The 14,544-nt window shown below is 37.2% G+C and overlaps 1 protein-coding gene across 1 annotated transcript in view; it reads right to left on the reverse strand.

Moving 5' to 3' along the window:
- LOC126480942 (NAD(P)H pyrophosphatase NUDT13, mitochondrial-like) overlaps positions 1 to 14,544 on the reverse strand; it is a 59,020-nt gene that overhangs the window by 15,937 nt on the left and 28,539 nt on the right. Inside the window, exon 4 of the mRNA XM_050104362.1 lies at positions 12,417 to 12,660. Coding sequence (XP_049960319.1) covers positions 12,417 to 12,660 — 244 coding nt within the window. The remainder of the gene's footprint in view (positions 1 to 12,416; positions 12,661 to 14,544) is intronic.

Genomic DNA, 14,544 nt, shown 5'->3' on the forward strand with positions numbered 1-14,544 from the left:
TGTATACCAGTTGATTTTTTGTTTTACATTTAGGTCTACCAGGGGAACTAATTTTTATTAACCTGGCAGAGGTCGTGCTCCTCGTGGTAACAGAAGCAGTGGCACTGGGCCTCACAGACCCGAGAGTCACTTTAGCTGTTTAATGTTGTATATTTAGTTCTCCTAAGTCATGTCATATGTTTACCATCATTATAAAATACAATAAAATGAAACTCAATAGAATAATATGTATAATATGTGTATTTACAAATTTATTTTATAAAGAAATGTTATAGGAAATATATACTAATAAACAATGTTTATAAATGAGAAACAAATTTTAATAGTATGCTTTATGTTTGAACAATATTTACTTATTATTTACTTCTAAGTAGTAATTATAACAATATTTACAAACGAAGATGGAATGGTCCTTTATGCAAATGTACTTTCGGCATTTCATACATTGGTAGTTAGTTTCCCTATCAGTATTACTCGAAGAATCGTCACATCTTTTCCTTCCTTGGTTCGATGTCTTAGAACTGGTTCCACTCAATGGTTGTGGACACAATATTGGAAATAAATTGTCAATCGATGATCTCAGTTTCCTGGGAGGATTTTCCATGTATTTCTCCCATTTCACTTGCTCAGCAACAAGACCAAAGACAAGTTCTTTCATAAAGGTACGCCTTTTCTTCGAAAGAGTACCTTTTTGCAAACTGTACATTCCATTTCATTAATTTCACTAACATTCAGCAATGAAGAGAAAACGGTCATTGGCCAGTGTCGTGTATTTCTGGCCACATTCACAGAACTGCATATCCTATCCACTGTGTCAACCCCAGATTTGGTGGCATTGTAAAAAGAAATTATTTCCGGCCTGTTGGTGACTGTTTCACTTTCAATCACAGCATCAAGATGCATACTAGAGAAGAGGATAACCTTTTTTTTTTTGCCGGATATGCAATAAAAGTTTTTGTGCCATCAAACAAGAATTGGGTGCAATACAAATTTCATTTATTTGCAATTCTAGGTGGTAATTCTTTGTTATTTTTTCTTACTGTCCCAACCACTGTCAACCTTTTATTCAACAATTCTTCAGCCAGTGCAAAGCTGCTGAACCTGGCTTCGTAAGACGCATCACCACTTCATATGGAGACATGCCAGTCGAGAAGGGTCCAGGCGGCTGTCTTCCAGAATAAATGTCCAAATTGCGAGTATAAAAGGTCCGTGCATCGGTAAGAGCAAACATCTTTACACCATATCTGGTGGGTTTCAAAGGTATATATTGCTTGAAAGTGCATCTTCCTCTGAAAGCCTCAAGCTTTTCGTCAATTATAGCATATTCCCCAATAGTATAACACTTTTGGAAATTACCAGCTATTTGTTCAAAAAGTTCTCCAATTTGCAGCTAGTTTATCACCTTTTTCTCTCTCTTTACAAGTTCGTTTATCATCGAATTGTAAATGTTGTAATAAAAATCTAAACCTCTGCATGCTCATCACTGCTCTGGCAAATTCCTCACCGGTTGTATCATTAGCCCATATACCCTCGAGGTTTGTACGATTCAGTTTTTTCAAACCAAGCATATATATTACGCCCACAAATGCCCTCAATTCTACAGCATCTGTATCCTTCGGATCCCTTTCTCGAGAAAAATTATCTTTCTTTGTGCTAATTTGGAAGTTTGTACACTGAACTATAGTATTTATTACGTCAGCCTCAGAGAAAAGTCCCCAACAGGCTAAAGGGGTCGTAGCATGTTGTGCTTGTCTTTTCACACCATGTAAATGTGTAATAATGTTCCTTTTCAGGGTTCTCCTATTTCCAGGCAGAATTTTCTTGGTCCATGTACTTTCACCATCATGACCAAGAAGAATGTCGCCAATGTCATCCTCCTCCAAGGAATTATCTTGTTCCGTGTAAGATGTTTCCTCCCTCGATTCTAAATAGTCATTGCTCGCCACACCTTCCGGATCCTCATCTTAAAATTCATTCTTACCCTCGAAGTTAGGGGTATTGCGTAAGCCCAGCTGAGGAAGATCATCAAGGAGCATCATGTGAATTTGTCATACACTATCATCATCCTCAGGCAGAAATATTAATCGTTCTCCCTCCATACCTAAAAAGGCAAAAGAAAAAATGTTGACATCTCCACGCACAAACAAAAGAGTTGTGAGAAAAGTAACAAGACTAGTCGCGTGGGTCTGCCAGACCCCTGAGCCTCAAAGGTCTATTTAGGAATCCTACTATGCAATAAATGCATTACATAATGTTATACTCAGAAGGAAAAATAAATAAAACTTACTGTGACAAGGAAGGTCAGGGGAACCCGCAGACGAAAACTCAACAAAGATAAGTGCACCTAAGACAGCAGGGTGAGAACTACAGTCATGCTGAGCTTTCCGCTTGCACAGGACGAGTGTGGGGAAAGGCCCACCAGACGTCAGGTCACTACCTCCACACCGGCTATTTCCTGTAGAGTATGTCTGGAATTGTCAGACTGTAAGACCCGGGTGACCACCGTGGGGTGAATGAGGAACATGAATACCATAAGTCTCTGCATTTTTTAAAAAGGTCATCAAAACCATTTTCAACTCCAGCTTTTCCTGTTTGACACCCATAGGTAGAGTCTCAATTTGTGTTCTTTAACTTGTCAATAAACAACGTAATGTGCTCCTCTCTCTGACCTCTCACCAATGCCACATTACATTTATTGTAAATAAGTTGGATGCTTGTGATAAACTGTTAAAAGCGAAGGATCGTGATCTGCAAATACTCCATCAGCCAGGTTCGTCACATATTCCTCTCTATGCAAATTAATAATAATATTGTCTAGACATGTATAATCATGAGTAGGAGACATGTTTGTGCTAAGCAGGTTTAAGAATCTTTAGCTACGGTTTTTAATAGTGTTCTAGAGTAATGTTGCTTTGAGTCTCCCATTTCAATAATAAAATTGTTTTAAGTTTAAGAAGTTTTGTAACCATTAACTCAAGACTGTCCAAAAAATACCTTTATATCTCCACTTGGAGACCTATACAGGCTAACAGTTGTTACATTTCTTCAGTTTATCTTGTACAACTAAACTCAGCATTTATTTCTGAACAAAGTGGTGTCACATCTAGTTTTGAAAATTTTAGCCCATTCTTGACATAAATCCCAACACTACAACTTTTCCTCTTTCCCCCACACAGTACGTCAGCTACTACACATCCTTGAGGGACGAAACTGTCAATTTCATTTTCTGTTAGCCAATGTCCTGCCACACATCACATCTACATTCTTAATGCTACAAATATGTTCCAATTCTAATAGTTTATATCTTGTACACCAGATATTCACCTACAGCACCGTAAACATTTGATCACTGTTTTCATTCTCATTCATAATTACATGATATGTCCAAATTATAAGCATTGCGGCTGTCTATGTTGTTACTGCAGAAAAAAAAAGCATCTTCTTCATCACTCTTGATAGAAGTCGTTACTTAAGTTAAATCACTTCTGTCTTTCAATAGTATAATTTGATCAGAGTGTTGCACTGTGTTTGTTTTCATATGTATTACTTCTGCGACCTTACTGCTAACAAACGCCTTTCCCAGTCTTTTGATGTGAAAGCCATGAGTTTGGAATTGTTTCCTTTTGTGCTTATGTCGACGCATGTTGCATTTTTAAAGTCCCTGCATAGATTCTGCATTGCTTTATTCGCTTTTCCCACTTCCTTATTCACACAGGACCAATTGCGTAGGTAACGATGATGTGGTATTGAAAACACGATCACATTCGTATTTCTAAATTGCTGCTGCCTCCATTTAAGGGTAGGTGCAAGCTTTTACCTCATTTTTTGCTACGTCATTAGTACCCACAAGAAAGACCAAAAAATCAATACCATTTAGCCCTGAGATATTTTCGTGCCAAACTGTAGTTGCTGCCTTGAGATGTGCTCCTTGTTTTACCATGCTGTTGATCTCTTGTAATTTGCAATTCAGGGGCTATTCCTTGGCCTTGACTACGAGCGTAATGTCAGTTTCATATGTAGGCCTACTTTTTGCAGGAAGCTTAGCGTTATTTTGTCTGTAGCTACAGGTACCCGTCTTGCCTTGAGTTACATTTTCCATGTTGTTTTTTGTGCCAGCAAGAGATGACAACACCGTAGCAGAACTTCTCAGAGTCGGCAGATGTATAATGTTCACATTCTCGCCATGTTGGCTGTTTTTCTGGGGCGGAATATGCTCCTGTCTCGTCTTGTTAATGCCTCTTCGATCTTGTCACATGGTAATACATTGTTCACAGCCTTTGCACAATCCATATTAGAAAATATTTGTGAGACCGGTTGTCATTCACTAAATTTCCTGATACTACACAGTCTTCAGCGGTTTTCATTTCATGTCTGCTGTTTTTATATGACGTTTTAGCCCACTTTTCGGAGTTGCTTGAATCAACTTGAGGAAGATTTGCCAAGTTTTTGCTTCAACAGCGACTACAAGTTTTTCCTTCTGAAGTTTTGAGATACACATTCTTAACTCACCAATAACTAATTGCAGACTTGAAATATGTTCTTTAAGCTTCGTGATTTTGTCTTTACACTTTGTACACTTTTGCTTTTTCATTGCCCATCCAATTTACAATTTTTCGTGATGACACTTATGTACTTTCACTCTGGCTGCCGTCTTAGACACCAAGTAGTTTGCACATTTCGACATTATGACGACTTGTTACAAAATAACCTAGAAATACACCAGCAACTTCACTTTTCAAATTTATGATATGTTATGACAATGGAGATATTTTTATGCAAAGTATCACTGTGTCCATTGTTGTCCACTGTCAAGTCATTTGATGGCCGCTTCAGTAAGAATGAACCAGGAGAGGGAATTATGCGTGATATTAATCAAACAAATTTTTAATGATGAAAAATCGTAGAGGAGGGGAATATACGAGGGGGGGAGCTTATGCAATAAAATACAGTAATACACTTCACTCCAATCTGATGTATGTTCCACACTGTCTTCACGGTGTTGCAATTCTAACATTCAGTGTAGTTAATGACTGACTGTAGAAAATGTAGCACTACTTGTTATATCAAGCTGCAGCCATGCGTTTAATATATGGCACAGGAGTGTAGTCCCCAGAAAGGTGAATGAATGAACATAAAAAAATTCACACAAGCATCATTCTAATTGGGGAAAACTCATCACAGTGTATAGACACTTCCAATAAACTGGGTCATGCAGCTTCCAGAAAGCTGGCCAACGTTCTCAAGAACGAATTGTGCACACAGTAGAATTTGAGGAGGATGGTGTCGCATTGTACGGGAAGGAGTTACCAATTTGCTTATGAAATGCCTACGTCAAAGAACAAGGAGCAGTGAGTACGGTATTGAGGAAGACCAATTTACACTCTACCATGAACAAAAAGTGGAATTAATGGTATCAGATGATTTTGAAATAAAAATTAAATTCAGCCTTTGGATTACATTGTAATGTACATATTGAGACTACCAGTCATCATGAGCTTAAGTTTTTGCTATGAAGTGAATTTGTTTATGGCAATTAAAAACTAAATAACCAGTTTTGACCATTAGTACTATATATTCAGACACTCAATTTGGGATTCTCCACTATCAATATAATTTTGATCTTAAAGGTTTACAACACCCTGTAATCTTTAAATATGGATGCCAATAAAAGTTTCACAATCTTTCAAAGCTAACCATTCATCTCCTTCATATTCTAGAATAAATAAAGTGAGGCACAATTGAAGCCACGAGGGCAAATCATTGTTCATGTCTGGATAAATCAATCAGTAAAACCCTGCAGCTGAGAATGTTGTACATGTAAGTTAAAATTATATTTATGTTACAAATCAGATTAATTCTCCCCACATATTAGAAACTCATTTTCAGTATTGATTTGTGTTCAATTACAAAAATTGACTTGTCTTTGGAGGAAACCCACAATCACCTGTTGCAAAATAGATTTTGTTATTCATCTAGATCACACTAATTTTTAAAAATGACCAGTTTTGGTTCAAAATGAGCCATCCCATGATCTGATTGTATCAGTTAACCCTTAAATGCATGAATTTTTTATTTTTTATTGAAAAAATTCCCACTGTTGCGTTAAGGTGTGTTAAATGGCAGAAAAATAGTTTAAAAAATTTATTTCAAAATTTGAGGCTCTTAGATACAAATTAATGGCTTGTAGATGATCAGCTACAAAATGCATTTATCAGTTAACTGACATACCATAGTGACAACTTTATATCAACTAGTGCTTGGGAATTCTGCTAAATTGCAAAAGTGGACATTGTCCATACACACACACACACACAGAGACTTATTCACTGACATTAAGTAAGGAAAAATAATAATAATAATAATAAAATAAAACAAAAATTACATAAGCTTCAGTAGGTTACAAAAGCAACACAAAAATTTATTTAAATGTAGCACAGAATTGATTTAAAAATTTTCATCTTAATTTGGAATGTGCAATAGTCCTATTTCATATGATAATCCTTCAAGCAATATTTATTTTTGTGAAAGCATAATGGTACTACACGCTTTTCACAATAAACCTATGTGAATCCATTACATCCAGGAAATTTACATCTCTGCTTATTTCCAAGGGAGATGGAAAATGATACACTTGGTCCAGTCTTACATCCTTTGGTGAGCAGTTGGTTCTCTACTCTTCTTTGCTTGGATTTGTTGTTCCAATTCATTGCCTGGTCTCCCACATTTTGGTGTTGTGGTCTCAGCATAGCATAAACATACAGCAACATCCATGCACAATTTTCTTAGCTTTATGGTCTTTAGATTCTCTTTAAACTCTGCTACTCTTTTGTACAGAATCCAAGCATTTACTATGTCCATATCTAACAGATGATAGAATATTCTAAGATACCACTTCTGAGATCTCATAAGAATTTTATGTCTGCCCACAATACTGTCTAATAAATCTACACCTCCCATATATTTGTTGTACAGCTTTGTCAATTGAGGACATGGCACTGTTGTTCTTGTTTTCATTTTCCTATTATACCTTCTAACTTCCCCCACAGGTTCCTTTCCAGCAAGAGTAGAAAGAAGCATAACAGTTTTGTTGTCTTTCCAAACAACATTGGAGACTTCAATTCCTTCAACAGTTGCCACACATTCAATACACGTACCTCTTTCCAGTTTTTTCAAATCATCTTTTGGAAGCTTGCAATCTGTCACTTGGTTTCTTCTCACCGTTGCTAAACAATAAATGCCGTGTTTATGTAAGCAAACTAAAAGTGGTAATGGTGTGTAGCAATTGTCACAATAAAGTTTATGGTTTACATTTCTTTACAGTACTCTGCTAAGGTGAACAACAGTATTTACACTGGCTTTTAAATCCTCCTCCCCAGGTAATCTTTCCTTAGGGCAGTTTTCATCACTAGTGAAAATCTCAAAATCATATGTGAATGCTTAGATTTCACTAATTATAAATAGCTTGTACCCATATTTATGTGACTTATTTGGCATATATTGTTAGAGATAACTCCACGCTTTTGTGGAGCACATTTGCTCATTGACAGACACACATTCTTCAATTGGAACTGTTTGGAATCGAGATCTCACCAGTTCAATTATATGCCTCAGTTTCAAAAGTCTATGATCGCCATTTTCTCCTGTAGGCAACATGTTACCGTTGTCACTGAAATGAAGAGTTTGTCTGATGAGTTCAAACTTACCTACTGACATTGTACTGCTAATCAATTTATGACCAATGACAGTATCCCAATAATCTCTTGTGTTGGGCACATGTACAACAGACATACAATACAGATACCAACAAAATTTCTCATGTCATCACAGGATATATCTAGTGGTTTATTGGTAATTTTTCTGAACACTGTACCTGTGCGATTTCTCAATAATTATTTCAAAAAATTCTGATGGGAATATGTGGGTAAAAAAAACTGATAAGGAGTATCTAAGTTCATTATTTCAGCTGGTAACTCTGTGGTTCTGTGAAATTTTGTCTGGCTTTCAGAAATAACTTAATGTTTCTCTTTCCAAACAACATTTCTGCATTTCTTTGGCGCACTCATATGTGTAAATGTGGATTCATTGTTAGTATATGCAGATTCCTGACTATTTCTTTCACTATATGGTGATATTACCAATGCACTATTTCCGGAAGAAGTAGGTAGCGCTGTCCCAGGAGTAGATTGTAATCTTTGTGAAGACTGCATTGTTACCACACTTCATCTTTCATTATTACTGCTGTTGCCAGAATCTTCATATTTGTGCGTAAAGTAAATCGGGTCTTGTGATGAGTCCAGACTATCTTCATTGCATAAAGGGATCTCCAGCCACTCCAAGATATCTTTCTCCTGATCTCTTCTTGTCATGGTCAGGTTGCGTTTTGAAATACAGTGTAGATGCACATTGTAGCTGATTAGCTACAAACAGTATTTCACAATTTTTTACACTTTATATGTTAGAATATAAACATATTATGATTTAAATAGTTTCCACATACTTTACTAATGTCCAAAAAAATTTTTAAACCCTGTAATCGGCGTACAAACATACTTTCTGCACTTCTGTTTTCACAAACGGAACGTGCCATTCAGTAGTGATGCAGCTGTACGAGATATCCATTGTAGCAGCCTTGAGGTAACACTTCAGGTGTCAGTGACACTTTAGGAGTCAACATATGCCCTCTTTTAGTGGACTGAGATCAAATACTACATAATTCCCCACTCTGATTGCTATTAGGACTGTCTTAATATAAATTAGTGGAATCCACAGAGTCCTTGTAAGAGGGGTGGCAATGTGAACTGATATTCAACTCAGAACTTTGGGGAGACAAATACTGAACTTGATAATAGGGCTGAACAAGCTGTGATTATTTCCATTTAGCTCCGACTAAGCAACATATGTAAGTTGCAGAATGTTACAGATTTGGTTTACCTCTCACTTGATCAATGGAACACACAACTAGCTAAGTGTCGCATATCTAAAAGCAATTTCTTTACATAGTTATCAGATGTTAGCTATGTGTGGTTTCAATATGATAATTTGAAGAGCAAGCTTCCTACCAATAGGTGTGCCTCATAAAACAAAAAAAGGAGGGAGAAGGGGGTATGTTGTTGTTGTTGTTGTTGTTGTTGTTGTGGTCTTCAGTCCTGAGCCTGGTTTGATGCAGCTCTCCATGCTACTCTATCCTGTGCAAGCTTCTTCATCTCCCAGTACCTACTGCAACCTACATCCTGCTGAATCTGCTTAGTGCATTCATCTCTTGGTCTCCCTCTATGATTTTTACCCTCCACGCTGCCCTCCAGTACTAAATTGGTGATCCCTTGATGCCTCAGAACATGTCCTACCAAACGATCCCTTCTTCTAGTCAAGTTGTGCCACGAACTTCTCTTCTCCCAAATCCTATACAATACCTCCTCATTAGTTATGTGATCTACCCATCTAATCTTCAGCATTCTTCTGTAGCACCACATTTCGAAAGCTTCTATTCTCTTCTTGTCCAAACTATTTATCGTCCATGTTTCACTTCCATACATGGCTACACTCCATACAAATACTTTCAGAAATGACTACCTGACACTTAAATCTATACTCGATGTTAACAAATTTCTCTTCTTCAGAAACGCTTTCCCTGCCATTGCTAGTCTACATTTTATATTCCCTCTACTTCGACCATCATCAGTTATTTTGCTTCCCAAATAGCAAAACTCCTTTACTACTTTAAGTGTCTCATTTCCTAATCTAATTCTTCAGCATCACCCGACTTAATTCGACTACATACCATTATCCTTATTTGGGTTTTGTTGATGTTCATCTTATATCCTCCTTTCAAGACACAATCCATTCCATTCAACTGCTCTTCCAAGTCCTTTGCTGTCTCTGACAGAATTAGAATGTCATCAGCGAACCTCAAAGTTTTTATTTCTTCTCCATGGATTTTAATACCTACTCTGAATTATTCTTTTGTTTCCTTCACTACTTGCTCAATATACAGATTGAATAACATTGGGGAGAGGCTACAACCCTGTCTCACTCCCTTCCCAACCACTCCTTCCCTTTCATGTCCCTCGCCCTTATAACTGCCATCTGGTTTCTGTACAAATTGTAAATAGCCTTTCGCTCCCTGTATTTTACTCCTGCCACCTTCAGAATTTGAAAGAGAGTATTCCAGCCAACATTGTCAAAAGCTTTCTCTTCGTCTACAAATGCTAGAAAGGTAGGTTTGCCTTTCCATAATCTAGCTTCTAAGATAAGTCGTACGGTCAGTATTGCCTCACGTGTTCCAGTGTTTCTACAGAATCCAAACTGATCTTCCCCAAGGTCGGCTTCCAGTTTTTCCATTCGTCTGTAAAGAATTCGCATTAGTATTTTGCAGCCGTGATTTATTAAACTGATCGGTAATTTTCACATCTGTCAACACCTGCTTTCTTTGGGAATTGTTATATTCTTCTTGAAGTCTGAGGGTATTTCGCCTGTCTCATACAACTTGCTCACCAGATGGTAGAGTTTTGTCAGGACTGGCTCTCCCAAGGCTGTCAGTAGTTCTAATGGAATGTTGTCTACTCCCGGGGCCTTGTCAAACTCTTCACGCAGTATCATATCTCCCTTTTCATCTTCATCTACATCCTCTTCCGTTTCCATAATATTGTCCTCAAGTATATCCCCCTTGTATAGACCCTCTATATACTCCTTCTACCTTTCTGCTTTCCCTTCTTTGCTTAGAACTTGGTTTCCATCTGAGCTCTTGATATTAATACAAATGGTTCTCTTTTCTCCAAAGGTCTCTTTAATTTTCCTGTAGGCAGTATCTATTTTACCCTAGTGAGATAAGCCTCTATATCCTTACATTTGTCCTCTAGCCATCCCTGCTTAACCATTTTGCACTTCTTGTCGGTCTCATTTTTGAGACGTTTGTGTTCCTTTTTGCCTGCTTCATTTACTGCATTTTTATATTTTCTCCTTTCATCAATTAAATTCAATATTTCTTCTGTTACCCAAGGATTTCTACTAACCCTCGTCTTTTTACCTACTTGATCCTCTGCTGCCTTCACTACTTCATCCCTCAAAGTTACCCATTCTTCTTCTACTGTATTTCTTTCCCCCATTCCTGTCAATTGTGTTCTTAGTTTATCCAGGTCCCATCTCCTTACATTCCCACCTTTTTGCAGTTTCTTCAGTTTTAATCTACAGTTCATAACCAATAGATTGTGGTCAGAGTCCACATCTGCCCCTGGAAATGTCTTACAATTTAAAACCTGGTTCCTAAATCTCTGTCTTACCATTATATAATCTATCTGAAACCTGTCAGTATCTCCAGGCTTCTTCCATGTATACAACCTTCTTTCATGATTCTTAAACCAAGTGTTTGCTATGATTAAGCTGTGCTCTGTGCAAAATTCTACCAGGCGGCTTCCTCTTTCATTTCTTATTTCCAATCCGTATTCACCTACTACAATTCCTTCTCTCCCTTTTCCTACTGCCGAATTCCAATCACCCATGACTATTAAATTTTCGTCTCCCTTCGCTATCTGAATAATTTCTTTTATTTCATCATACATTTCTTAAATTTCTTCGTCATCTGCAGAGCTAGTAGGCATATAAACTTGTACTACTGTAGTAGGCGTGGGCTTCGTGTCTATCTTGGCCACAATAATGCATTCACTATGCTGTTTGTAGTAGCTTACACACACTCCTATTTTTTTATTCATTATTAAACCTACTCCTGCATTACCCCTATTTGATTTTGTATTTATAACCCTGTATTCACCTGACCAAAAGTCTTGTTCCTCCTGCCACCAAACTTCACTAATTCCCACTATATCTAACTTTAACCTATCCATTTCCCTTTTTAAATTTTCTAACCTACCTGTTCGTTTAAGGGATCTGACATTCCACACTCCGATCCGTAGAATGCCAGTTTTCTTTCTCCTGATAACGACATCTTTTTGAGTAGTCCCCGCCCGGAGATCCGAATGGGGGACTATTGTACCTCCAGAATATTTTACCCAAGAGGACGCCATCATCATTTAACCATACAATAAAGCTGCATGCCCTCGGGAAAAATTACGGGTGTAGTTTCCCCTTGCTTTTAGCCATTCGCAGTACCACCACAGCAAGGCCATTTTGGTTAGTGTTACAAGGCCAGATCAGTCAATCATCCAGACCATTGCCCCAGCAACTACTGAAAAGGCTGCTGCCCCTCTTCAGGAACCACATGTTTGTCTGGCCTCTCAACAGATACCCCTGTGTTGTGGTTGCACCTACAGTAGGGCTATCTGTATCGCTGAGGCACGCAAGCCTCCCCACCAATGGCAAGGTCCATGGTTCATGTATTAATCCAACTTTACATAATGTGGAGGCACTCATGTAAGAAAAATTCTGATTTATTGCGTATTGCAACTAGAAATAAAACATGATACCTGTTTCAACGAAGCCTGCTATGCACGTATACATTCCAGGTGGGTGTGAATGTTGACGTACTAGTAAAATTTTGCTGTTGTTGTAAGTTCTGACCAAAGTTATTCCAACAGGATTTACTGCTGGATAGTGAGATTTATGGCACGAAACACATTTCTTCTGTGTCCTTGCAGGTGCAGGAATCAGTTCCTGACCACAAGAACTGCAAAAATTAAACTCTTCATTCCATTTTAGGAGAGCTAAAGCCTGCAACAGTTTCACAACCAAACAAAAAATATATGATTGCACAATATAAATCACTTAGTACAATCGGGTTAACTGCTACTTTTAATCTATGCATCTAAGAAAACCTCCATAAATGTTGGTTTCCTTATGTTGAGGTTATCTAAGAAACGCAAGAAAATTTGTAATTATATGCAGCCTGTAATTCTTTTGAATGTTATAGCAAGAACTAGTCCTTTCACTGTTTGTAACATATCTTATCACTATGTCAATAAAATAAAAAAATCATCCTGGCATTTGCCTTATGTGATTTGGAGAAATTAAGGAAACTTAAATCTGGATGGACAGATGAGTTTATGAAACCCACTCCTCAGAAATGTGAACTCTTTGCCTAATTACTCCACCACAATACTTAATGATAATATTTCGGGATAAGTTAACTGCTCGATTGTGCACAAAGGTACCCCGTAATGAAGTAACAATTGGATTTATACAAGTACAACTTGAAGGCATTTTGTAGCAACTAAGAGTATTAATTAAAGTTATTCTCTGATAAAATATTTATTCAGCAATTCATAAGTTTGAGAACAACAGCAGATACAATATTAATAGGAAAAATGTTGCATTCTAATGTAGCAGTTGTCTAGTGTGAAATGAATAGTCACCAATGTTAGCTAAACAATGTCAGTACTGTTGTAGCAGTCTTTTGTTAACACCATTGCCCCCACATGACAAAGGGTAAAAATCAAGAACTGTAGGGCTTTCAAAACATTTAAATAGCTGATACATTATTGACAGAGCATTCCCTATCATCATGCATTACATTACTCATGCAATCCCTACACAAATTCTCAATATGCATTGGATCTTAACACCCCATCCCCCACCCACCCCTTCTACATCTGTCTACCTTGACAGCTCATGGCTCAATGCCTTAACAACACAGTGGTGCTACCTCAGAGTGGGGGGAGGCAGTGACCCATATTATTCACATAACTTGATATCTTTCATCATACTAACTTTAACTGAAATTACTTTGGGTAGTAAGGAAGTGAAATAAATTTGTTTGAAAGCAGGTAAATGTTTTTTTCACTTCTGAAAATCTTCAATATCACACAGAGAAGCTGAATGTAAGTACTCTGTAACTGTTGTACAAATGACACATTCCATATCAAAATATTTATTGTGAATATGGTTTGCTGAATATGTAGCTAATTACAATTACTTAAAAGGCATTTGTTTCCCTATAGGTTATATTTCAAAACTTCCTTGCTTTGATATTGCATTATTTAGATATTAAAACACATTTCTTATTTTTATGCCCCCAATAGCTCTGATAAATGTGTTGGGACCTTCGGAATTTGTGTGAAAACAGTTCAAAGTTATTGACATACACTGTTTTCATTCCACACAATCTTAGTGAGTCTTTTCTGCTATCTCAGCCAAAGCAACTGAGCAAGTGTATTTGAAAGGGAGACTATATTCATTTCAGTCCACTATCATCACCATTAGCTTGCCTTTATCCTGATGTGTGTCTCCACATATGCACATGCCATACTCCATCCCATTAATGCAAGCACTATTAAATGATCCTTTATCCTATATATCCTGTGATTCACTCTGTTTTCTTCCATGCACATTTGCTTCACTTGATTTTGATTTATTAGCTATATTTTCTGAGGATCATAAAAGCAATGATTACGGTACTATCCTTAAGTAAAATAAAAACTCTAAAATGTGGTTCATCATTAACTCCATATAGCATCTTATACAGTACACACTAGCTATTTACAGTCACTTTTATTGCGTGAGGAAACCCACAGAATTTTTCCCAAAGAACATTGAAAGTTGTGAATCTTAGTTTAATGAAAGACAGACTGGAGTTTGGAGAGCTAAACTTGTGATTGA

Source organism: Schistocerca serialis, chromosome 1, assembly GCF_023864345.2.
Source record: "Schistocerca serialis cubense isolate TAMUIC-IGC-003099 chromosome 1, iqSchSeri2.2, whole genome shotgun sequence".
Classification (NCBI taxonomy): Eukaryota; Metazoa; Arthropoda; class Insecta; order Orthoptera; family Acrididae; genus Schistocerca; species Schistocerca serialis.